The following is a 12,316-nucleotide window of genomic DNA, read 5'->3' as shown; positions in this document are numbered from 1 at the left end:
GGAAAATATAAAACAAGTAAGAAGCGTGTACATAGGGGTTATCAATTTAATACAGAAGATTTATAAAAAAAAATTTATAACAGAAAAGTATGAAATTGTAATTTTAGAAATTGCTTATAGTCGCATACATAAGCATACAATTTTCTTACGTAAATCTCTCATTACTATTTGGGATTTAAAAAAAATCTCTCACTCAATTATGAAAGATTTAATAACTTCCGAATTGAATCTTTCATAATTCAATATATAAAATATGAAAAAGAGCTCAAATTTTGCATTTTAAGACAATCAAAACGTAGTTAACTGGAAAGTTTCTCTTGTCTTATAGGCTGGCACGAAACCTTCTAAAATTTCATTCTTGTTGCTTATCATTCTTAAGAATCCATTTGCTGTTTTGCCTTTCAATGCCGCATTCACTGTAGAATATTCGTTTTTGTAAATCAGAACGTCTCCCTTTTCGAATGGAATTTCTCTTGGGGACTTGGACACGTGGCTGTAAATGGCTTTTCGCGCAGGAGGAGTTACCCACGCATAATGATGAAGTATGTCCAAGCTTACAGCTTTCCTTGACACATCGACAGATTTATCGTCTATAGCATGCTTCAATTCAAAAGCTAGCCTACACATCTAAAAAAAGAAAAAAAAATCAATAATTTAATTCGATACTTTAAAATTCCTGATTTTTAAAAAAAAAAAACAGTTTTACTGTCAGTAATTTGTTTTGCAATGAAGCTGAAAATTTCCTATCATTTCAGTCAAAACATAATTTGCAACCGCTAATGAATCGGGCTACAATGTTTACTAATGATCCAATGTACGTCTGGAAACGACGTTCATTAGATATCTTCAAAAAAAAAAAAACGTAAGCGAGACAGATTCTGGAGGCTGAGAAATGGAGGCAATGCGTCAAAAATCTATTCGTTCTAAAAAGTTAAAGTCAATGTATACTCAATTTGACGTAAACTGATTTTATTTTATAAGCGTCATTGAACAGCCGACCCACTTTTGGGGCTTACGACTACTAATGTTCAACTCAACTCCGTAGCCTTATAATTTTGAGCCCAATCTAAGACAAGGGAACTCATGGCCCAAGTAATGGGAGAAATTTGACTTCGTGGACTTTTTGATGGAACTAAACCGCATTTGCGTTACATGGAGAAGAAAACCTCACACGCTTAGCCTGATGACGAGGGGACTCTAACCCATGATCCGTCTACCACTGAGGATATTTTACGTCAGCAACTGTGGTCGATGCAAGCCGGATGCGGAATTCGTATCGAGCAACCATCTCTGGGATTTGAACCTGGTTCCCCTCATTGAAAGGCGAACGCTCTATCCCCTGAGCCATCACGGCTCTCGCATAAACATTGGCTTCTTTTCATGAAAAAAAAACTAATTGCTCATTTAAGGTACTATTTGTTCATTTGCTCATTAAGGTACAAAACGTTTAAATTCTAGCTCAAATCATAGTCTTAGCAGAATCTTAGTACATATGATGCTCTGCTAAATCTGAGTATATGAATCTGAGTATAATAGCTTATCATGCTATCACGATGTAAGCTAACCATCTAGCATTTGAAGCAGGCAAGATTACAAAATCATATAATAGCTGGTATCCGACTAAGTGCGGAGGCTTTTTTTTTTTTAATTTTTAGTTATGTAATATTATTTGTACATTTTTTAAGGCATCATAGCTTAAAACTTGCTACTGAAGTAATAAAACAACGATACAAACATAAAAAATATTAAAAATGGTACATTTTTGGTAAAAAATCGGCTAAAAAATGGAATAACGCAAAACGCTCTAACACAAAATGAATTTAATATAATCAGTTTTCCTTTTACATGTGTCATTTTATGACATAGGAAAAGGCAATGACCCAAAAACTAAGAAATTTTTTTAAAAATTTAAAAAGTTATAAGCTTTTGAATGCTACAACACAAAAATTCTTTAAATTTTTGGGGTAGCAATTAAGAAAAAACCTCTAAAATAACAATCATGTTATATACATATTTATCAGTGGGTCATTGCCTTCACAAAACATTAATTAATAACTGTGAAAAATTTCAACTTGATTACTTAGTAAGTTTTTAAGATATAATGTTTTACGAATGCTAAATTTACTCAAAAATAGATTTTTCAATAAACGTGTTTAAAGTTTACATTTCAAGTTTTTTGTGGTATATGTTGCTAATATTATTCTAAAATAACTTCATTCATTCGCAAATTAAACAGTTTTAGAAACAGAAGTGTGTGGACAAAAAAACTAGTGAATAAAAAAAAATTAAAATTTTTGTCAAAATTGACGTTCTAGACCTATTCGGATACCCTAAGGCGTCTACCTCTTCATGCTTGAAGCCAGCTTAAACAGCTAGTAAGCATGAGATGCTTGTATATAGCTTATTATGCTATTGCGATGTAAGCTAGCTGCCTAGCATATGATGCTGGTAAGTATAAAAAAAGCATGTAATAGCATGAACATCTAGCAGACTTAGCAAAAACTGGCATATTTTTGTTGCTGGTACCAGCATGAATTTTGAATAGGGTATGCTGTTCACCCTGTAATTCTGGTGTAGCATCCGCACCGAGCAGTTTCTTGCGTTAGTTACATATTCGTAGAGTTCAACTTCTTCTCCCCTCTATATTCTTTGATTCTATTTCCCTTTATTGTTGCAACCAGTAGTTTTGTATAATTACCGGATCTCAACTTCCACTCCCCACTATAAAGGGGGGGGGGTATAAGGGAAAATATAACTGTTACTAGAGAGTACTGAAATAAGAGTAGTTGATAAAATTTACAATCTGGCCTTATATTCTCTTAAGAATAATTTGAAAATTTAAACGTGATAAAAATTGTTAACAGACACCGATTACAGATCCCTTTTGTAAAGGTAACTTCCTTATGACTCTAACATTCGAAAATAAAACACCTTTTCTTTAAAAAATGTTAATCTATAAAGTAAGCTTCAAATATGAATAATTAACATAAACACGGACGTTAAAATAGGAATAATTCCCTGACGAATCGCAAGCAATTATTCTTATTTTATTCATATACATCTAGGTTGTTATGTCCAACTTTTCTACTTGAAATTCTTGTCAGAATAAAGGTACAAAATAACAGGTTTTAATGAAAATAAATAAATAATAATAATGGAAAAACAAGATGCAAACAAATGATTATGATGAAAGCTTATGTCATGATACGGAAGAATATTTAACAAATTTTTATAACATGCATGTCATATATGTGTCATGAATAATTATTTTTAGTAGTTTGTGATAACATGTGATTTATTGTTTATTTTTCCAGCTTATTAAAGGATTTAGGATTCGGATTCGGATTTTTTTAAAACCACTTTTGTTAAAAGTCAGGCAAGTTTGGATGCTTGACATTTTTGATTTTTTTTAAATGTTCAGGATATATGTGTAAAACTATTTGACATGTTTCTTCATTTTTGCGAAAGATTTTCTTTTTCTCGAACTTTTAAGGGTCAAAACTCCAGATTCTTTGAAATTTAAAAAAAAAAGAAAAAACATATCTATTTACAAGTGTAAGTCATGACACTGACCATTATTTTATGTTCTAACAACTATTAAGATATAAATACTTTCAGCGGACTTTTGTATCGAAGGTAATTTATCAATAAAAAATTAATAATGAAAGCTAAATTCAACAATAAATAAAAAAATATTTCACTGATAACCATTCTCAATGTTTAGAACAAAGTTTTTCAGTTTCACTTTACGCAGCCATAATTCAGACTATTTTAATATTACTTTCAGTTTATTATTTATTCAATGCTATTTTTAGCTTACGTTTACAGGAAGAACTTTAGAAGTAGTTTAGATAATCGCTGAAGGTCTGCGAATTCAACAATTATACATTAATTCTAATTTCAAGATTTTTATAAACAAAACTATTAAAAAAACGCCATTATTTGCATTAAATACATATAAAATGATTAGTAGTTTTATAAGTTGGTATGTTCTCAATCGCTATGAACATTATTTATAAAGTCTGGGTTCCGGCAATAGAAGGTCGATTATTTAAGGTTCCCAAAAGAATTTGAAACCGCTGCTAAAACCTATACTATTCTCTAAAAATAAATTTGAAATACTCTTCCTTTTTTTTTAATTATTAAATTGTGAACTTGCATTTCAAGAAGAAGAAGATCTCCCATACCCACACATATGACCTATGACGTCAGACCCAGCTAATCTCTATCAGCAAAATGGCATAAGTTGAGCTAAGTTTCTCTACATAAGTTAGAATGTTAATTAACGATAAGTTTATTAAATACAAAGCCATATCGCGCATCGAATCGGATTAAATACAGTACAGAACCCGTTATCCGGAAATCAGAAGACCGGAAAACCAAAAAACCGATAAATTTTCCCACCATTTAAAAAAAAAAAATTTTTTTTTCCTTATAAGATTTTAGGATTTTTCTTTCTTTTTTGAAAGATGTTTACCTTACCATCATTTTGGAAATAATCATTAATGTATTACTTCATCATTTTTTCTTCTTTTTAAGATTATTTTCAACTATTTTTGTTTTTTTTTAGTTGGGTTAAAACGGCTTTTTGTATCGATTCAGAAAACCGGAAAAATCAGTTATCCGGAATAGCGATGATCCCGATCGTTCCGGATAATCGGTTACCTACTGTACAATCCTTTTTCGTCTATGTCTCTTAATTAAATTAGATTTATTATTTGTTTATGTATTTTATTGCAACCGTCATATATTTTTGTTTTGTGTACCTGGCAGCTTCGATCCATAATTAGTTTGTTTATAATCCACGTGGCTTCGTGCCTGACTTTGTGTTAATATATAGTGAAATAATTGAAATCTTTGAGAAAGAATCTTTGTGTAGGAATATAGAATGTGTCACTTAAAAAGAATTAGTACTTGACGGACTTGGCTTACTCCAAATAGAATGAAAAGAACAGTTGCTAACGTAAAGAAATGTCACGTTTCAAAAACCAATCAGTATCGAGATACCTACCCTACGTCACTTACAGGTATCCCATTAAGTCAAATCAAACGGAAACAAGCTTGCTTACCCCTGAAGAGAATGTGCACACAATATAGTCTGTTTTGGACAAAGCAAATACATCCAGAACTAGATTCCATAGAGATACATTATTGTATCTGGTCTCCACTTTTGAAGCTGAGGAAGCACTTTCAGGATTATATAAGCACTCGTAGTTTGGGAATCTAGGAAATTAAAAATTTATGTTACATAAAACACTTATGCTCATATTCTTACAAAACTTATAGAATTTCTATAATGTCTTTTCTTGCATTGGCAACGAAAAGCTTAAACAAACTGCGCTATTAATTAGGCTGAAATAAAAAGATAAAAATTAACAGTTCATATAAATGAAAAAATTGTTCTATATTTTTGTTTTAATTGTGCTTACTAATTTACGCAAGTTCAGAAAAAAATCAGAGCTATATTTTAATTTCAGGCTAACTTTATAATTGGGTATTTGCGAACTCAAGAGAAAGATGTTTCAAATATTATGTGGTTGTTTTGTGAGTAATAGGTTGTTAAGACATAGAAGTAGAGCTACGGGGGGCGGGGGTTAGCACATATCTATCAATAATTTTCAAACATTTAAAACATTTTAATGCTATTTTTTTTTACCTTAAAAAGGCTATCTTTTAGTAAGAAATTTAAGATTCCTTATATGTGTTTTAACTATATAATTGCATAATAATCATTTTCATAGGACAGAAATTTTAAAAAAACATTTAATGATTTAATTCCAACGCACTCATTCTAGCGAAAGGAAATTTAAGTACTATTATTAATTATAATTGGAATTAGTTATTAAATATAAGTTTATGAAAGAATATTTTTTCTTCCATAATTGTTTCCTTCGCTCTTTTATTTTTAAGACTATGAAAACACAGAAATCGAGACTTACCATAATTTCTCATACGTTACAAAACTTATCATATCCCACTCACGCAAGAATTCTTTAATTCTTGCTGATACAATTCAACAATTTTTCACAATCCATGAATCTATGCTTTTAAGTTTAAAAGTATCATATTTTCACCAACAGGAGGAAAAAAAAAACATTTTTGAAAAAACTTTGTTCCATTGATCGGATTTTCACGTTTTAAGTGCTTTCGTTAATAAATCAAATTCTTTGACAAAACCGATTGTTTGTTCTATGAATTTTGATTATTTGTTTTTTTGTTTTTCCTTTTAGTTTATTTAAGCTTAATAATTTCACTTTTTGGTATTCCATGCTATCTCAAAAAAATTTTAAGCGAATTAAAAAAAATTTCATTCATAATTATGAAATTTGTTTAGCTAAAGGAAATGCAATGAATTTTTTTTCATAATTTGCTATTAATTTATACTAATTTGTTTAATAATGGTTAAAGGAATTTTGAATACCAAGACGCATAAACTCGTGTATCATTTTAAACTATGGGATTTTAAATGACAACATTTGAATGAAATCGCGGTTGAAGAGTTCTTGAGAAATGCTAATTTAGTAATATGGCTTTTTAAAAATTTGTAACTCAGAAACTGTTTGATCAATAATGTTCAGCTTTGGACTTTAAAATTACACAGCTTAAAATGATGTAAAATTTACATATTTTGCATTTTAGTTTTCTTCTAATTATAAATAACAAATAATAAGAGATAATCATTTAAAAATTAGTTTTTACATTCAGTTTTCTTTGGATAAACAAATTTTACAATTGAGTTGAATAATGTTTCTGATTAGCTTTAAAATTTCTTTAAAAAATGGCAAAAAACTCAAAAAAGCAACAAAAAAAAGATAAATAATACTAACAAGTACTTAAACTTAAAAACAAATACTTAATACTTTAAACGACCGCTTTCTGGCCTAAACTACTGGGGCCATACTTTCCAGATTATGGCTCAACCCCCCAAATCGAAATTTGTTGAATAAAAGATATTGCTATTCATGTAAAACAGTTTTTGTGTCTGATTCTGTATAATATTTAATAGTTAATACTAGCTAATTAGCATAATTAAGGTTGATCTTCGGAATTCTAAATATATATGCACTTATGTAACACTGGTATAAGAAATTAAAATAATTTGTAGACTTGATGGATTATCTCCAGAACTACTGGACCGATTTTAATGAAGTTTGATATGTACATACACTGGTGTACAAAATTAAGAGATGGAAAGCATTTTCGCACATTTCTATGACGCTATATTCTTCTATGACGCACATTTCTATGACGCTATTTCTGGTCGGTTATTGATATGGAGGGAACCTGGAACCCGATACCATCCCAGCCGAAAGGGACCATTATGCTGGTGGAGGACTCATGGTTTGGGCAGGGATCATGCAAGATACCCGCATACCACTCCATGTGTTTAACAATGGTTCCGTGAATGCCCAGAGGTACAGGCAAGAGGTCCTATGTGCGTCTTTTCATGGGCACTGTTGACCCTGAGTTCATTTTTATGGACGACAATGCGCGACCACATAGGGCTCTCATGGTTGATGAGTATCTGGAAAGCGAGGACATTCAACGAATGGATTGGCCAGTCAAATCCCCTGACCTGAATCCTATTCAACATGCTTGGGATGCTCTTGGGAGAGCTATTGCGATGCGCCAACCTCCCCCCAGAACTATTCTGGAGTTAAAAATTTCTCTGGTGGAAGAATGGGAGGGTCTTCCACAAGTCCTCCTTAATTCCCTTATTAACAGCATGCATACTCGTTGTGCATGCTGTCTGTTTGTCAACGGTGACCATACACCATACTGGAGGCAACACACACTGTACAAGTCTCACTTTTATTGTCATCTTTTATCCTTAAGTTCAGACTACATTGGATTTATTGGCAATAGGTCTTGCCAGTGAATGGCACTTTCATTTTTGTTTTGCATACTTTATTATCATGTAATAAGCTATGTCCATACCAAATTTCATTTATTTATATTCAGTATTTTTTGAAATATTTGGGAAAATGTCTTCCATCTCTTAATTTTGTCGACCAGTGTATATTGATACAATACAAAAGAAATAACCACTACACAAATGTAATACACACGAATGATCGTGCATAACTTACGTTTGAATCGGAAGGTATGAAATTGCTACAGAACAATTCAGGCCAATTGAAACAGGAAATGATACACTATCTGTATGTATGAAATCACGCTGCAAATCCTGCATATGTGTAAGAGGGGATCATATCTCCTATTAACCAATTTCTTTTATTTATTTATTTATTCTGCAACTGCTGTTTCATACCTTCAGACTTCAACGAGTGTTACGCACGATCACGTAAGTGTATGTTACAATTGCTGAATGGTTAGTTGCTTTGTATTGCATCAATGTACCAATCAAATTTCATTAAAATCGGTCCAGTTGTTCTAGAAATAATCGACGAAGTCTGCAAATTCTCTCAATTTCTTACAGCAGTGTATAGATTAATTAATATATATATACCGAAGAGCCATTAAATTTTGACCACCCTCCATCTATAACAATGGGCTCGCCCAGGTTTTCGTGGTTTCTCGCCCAAGAACAATGTTTTCATGGGGCACATTAGGACCCATAATCTTTATATAACAATCCCTGACGTCTGTAAGCTACTTGAACATAGTTGCAGACCAGGTTCACCCATTCATGGCAACAGTTTTTCCTGCGGGTGATGGTGTTTACCAACAGGATAATGCATCATGTCATAAGGGTCGAATCGTCATAGATTGGTTCGAGAAACATTCCAGTGACTTTCAAGTCATGTCTTGGCCCCCCAGATTCACCTGACTTTCACCGATAGAGCATTTGTGGTCCTACTTAGAAAACCAAATTCGTGCTGCCACGCAATGTGAGGGAATTGTAGGATCAGTTCATGAGCGCTTGGTACCAGATACCTCAGACTACCTATCAGCACCTTGTGGAATCAATGCCACGGCGGGTGCTAGCAGTTTTGAGGGCTGAAGGTGGTCCTACATATTTTTGCAGGGTGGTCATAATGTAATGGCTCTTCGGTGTATGCATATAATAATTTCGATATTCAGACTTTTTTTTTGCTGCACCATGACTTTTATTTCGTGTTTTTATTATTTGAAAAAAAGCTATAATACAGATAGCAGCGTAAAGTGCGTAACTTATTGCTTACCTTAAAATAAGCAATAAGGGTTGCGTTTCCCCCTTCCGAAAAGAGGCGAGTTTTAAAGTTTTCAAGACACGAGTAGGGGGAAATTCGTGGAGTGCCTCACGTTTCATAGGCGGTTTTTGTTATAAATATTATCGTAGAATTTTTTTTCTTCCAAACATATACAAGATTGCCTTGGCGTGGTTCTTGAATGCAGTTCTAGGGCACCATGCAAAATAAAATAAATAAATAAAAATTTTGTATTATAGAAATGCAAGCTATTGAACTAGAGAAGATGAGCTATATAAAAACATTTGTAGAAAATAAGCTGTGAAAAAACATTTGATTTTAGCAAAGTAACTCGGTAAATTATTAGATTTAAAACAGCTCTAAAAAATTATAATAATGGAATAAAAAATTTATTTTTTCCATTTTTGGGAAATAAACTGGAAAAAATATATCTATTTGAATTATTTAAATAAAAATCTAACTAGTTTCAGAGCTATCTACTTTCTTGGAAATTTTGCAGAAATAGAAAACTTGCAGGGCCCCTCGCAACTTCTGGCGACAGCCCTGTATCAATTACACAAATAAAAACCTGATCTCTTCTTTTGTTAAACTGTACAAAGATAACTTAAAAACAATTTAAACACCATAAATAAAACCAAAAGAAATAATTTTTTGGCAAGATAATTAAATGACAATTTTTGCCTAGTATTTTGGAACAGGCCTTTGGAAGTAATCTGTAATATGTATAACAGGTATGATTAAATAACAGGTGCAAAGTACCTGTTCCAGAAAATATTAGCCATCTCTAGCTGAAGAGGATGAAATATGAAGTCAAACGGCGTCTGGGGAGGATGGAGCCAAGAGTAGGACTGAACTATAAATCGATATATCGCGACATATCGATTTAACGCCTGTATCGGCAGGCCGATACAGCGACTTTCGTTCCAGGCGATGCATCAGAAATCTGATTTAAGCCGCCGAGTAAAGAAGACGAACGATATACGATATAGCGATACAAGACACGCAAGGATCTCTTACGTTCAGATGCCAACCATAGAGTTGAAATAGTAGGTAGAGGAACCAAGTTCGCTTTATTCCTTCCGAAAAGACACGCCACAGATAGCAAGCAAAGAGTTACAATCACGTGATGGAAAGAGTGCAATATTTGGCGCAGTATCACCAATGTTGGCGCTCTAAGTTTTTAAACAGCTTTATTTCGATATTACCGATGCGCAAATAATCGGAGCATTTGAAAGAGAGAAAAAAAAATATTTTCGTTAATCACATTTCTTTAATATTATTAAATGGGTTTTTAAAACATGAGGAGTTTTTTTTTCTTAGCAAATAATTTTTAGTTAAAGTACTGCCTTTATTTAAAAAAATTCAGTAGTTCGCGTCTTTACCCTTAACACTATTCCTTAAAATTTATTCATTATGCAAAAATAAAAAACGATATTCTGCATCACTTATATTTATTACTATATTCAGAAATTTTTTTTTAAATGTTTGTATTGCAAAGACCTATTTAAAAAAAAAATTAACAATATATATTGTAATAACTATTATTACATTTAACTATTGTTATTTTTTTAAAAAAATATAATAACTTCGATACAAAAATCAGGATTTTTTTAAAAATCTACCAGGGCTTAAAATGTGAATTTGAAAATGTTGCCTTTCTTTTTTAATGAAACATAAGTTCGTTTAAAAAATAAATTTAATCTTTACGTTTTAAAAGTTTTATCACTGTTGATAAAACAAATTGTAAAATTAAGCAGATTGTCTGAAAACAGTTCGATGCTTAAAAATAACGTTAATGTTGCAACACTTTTATTATTTTTATTTATGCTCACCAAGAGACTGCTCGAGAGGTAATATTAAATTTCGGGAAAAATAGCTTCGGGGAAAATAAAACCCGTTTTTAGTAGAATAGATTAGCTAGAAAACATATTTTTGATTAAATTTAATTACGTTTAGAATTTTAATTATATATTGAATACATTAAATTATTTATACAATAAAGATTATTTACATTATTAATTTAGAATTTTGACTTCTTTTTTTCCTGACACTTAAAATAGATATTTTTAAAAATAAACTGCTGTTGCATTTTAACTTAATACTCAACAATTTGTCTAAATATGAAATAAAATATTTATTCTAATATAAAAGTTTTCAGCTTCGAATAGAGAAAAATATAAGATTAAAAGCATTAAACTAATCAAAGAAAATAATAAAAGAGTTTAACTAGAAATTTTACTTTGTATTTCATGTACAATCTAATTCCATAAATTACTAGGAAGTTTGAATTGTACACACAAAGAGACTAGTAGAAAAGCTTTCGAAATTTAAACAAAAAATACTTAAATAAAAGAGAAAGCAATTAGAATTTTTACTTTGTACTAAATGTAGATTGAAACTAATGACGAACTTATAATTAAAATATCTTACTTTTATTTGTGATAGAAATTGCAATTTATGCAACTTTTTATGAGGTAAATTTATGCAACTATTATAGGTCAATGTATATTTAATAATTTTTTTACAGAAAACCAGTAACTTAAAAAGTAACAGTTAAAAATATTTTATTTTACAAATAAAAGAACCATAATCATTTTATCGACATTAAGAAAATTATAATGCCCATCCATAAAAAATGTAATTTTCTTAAAAATAGTAAGTGCATTTAAAACTATATCTTTCAGCCAGCTGAAAATTAAATCTATACAATCTATATAAAGGTAAAAACAGTTGAAATTTTACAAGAAAGGTTCACGTTGTTAAATCTTTGCACCACAGCCAGCTGTTAGCCTTGGCCGTCTGAGCAGTTTATTCCATACCAATGCATCACATGCGCTAATTTACTGCACTAATTTACTCCTATACAACTTAGCCACTTCTATGTTATGTTTTCTAAATTTGTTGCACTAAATCAAACTAATTCTACGCTTTAATATACTAGTAAAATAAAGTACTTCCAATATAGCAACTATTTTTAAATAAAAAGAAGATAAACAAGTACTTAATGATTATATTAAATATACCTTAATTTATTTTCTAAATAGTACATAATTTGTATTCATTTTATGTATAGTAGCAGAATTATATAATTTTATTAAAAATTAACACTAAAACTACTATACACTATTTTATATTTAAATACTAAAAATATTTCATAGAATTTA

The 12,316-nt window shown here is 30.8% G+C and overlaps 1 protein-coding gene across 1 annotated transcript in view; it reads right to left on the bottom strand.

The window, feature by feature from the left end:
- Positions 1-40: 40 nt before the first annotated feature.
- Positions 41-12,316, bottom strand: part of LOC107444177 (alpha-(1,6)-fucosyltransferase) — a 32,509-nt gene continuing 20,233 nt past the window's right edge. The window contains exons 5-6 of the mRNA XM_071179328.2: positions 5,070-5,223; positions 41-627 (exon numbers count right to left, since the gene is read on the bottom strand). Of these exons, the coding sequence (XP_071035429.2) occupies positions 289-627; positions 5,070-5,223 (493 nt within the window). The 3' untranslated portion in view covers positions 41-288. The remainder of the gene's footprint in view (positions 628-5,069; positions 5,224-12,316) is intronic.

The sequence above is a fragment of the Parasteatoda tepidariorum genome, chromosome 1 (genome assembly GCF_982258835.1).
Source record: "Parasteatoda tepidariorum strain Cologne lab strain chromosome 1, Ptep-v5.0, whole genome shotgun sequence".
Lineage (NCBI taxonomy): Eukaryota > Metazoa > Arthropoda > Arachnida > Araneae > Theridiidae > Parasteatoda > Parasteatoda tepidariorum.
Note: the sequence above shows the minus strand (reverse complement) of the source record. Positions and strands in the feature narration are given on the sequence as shown.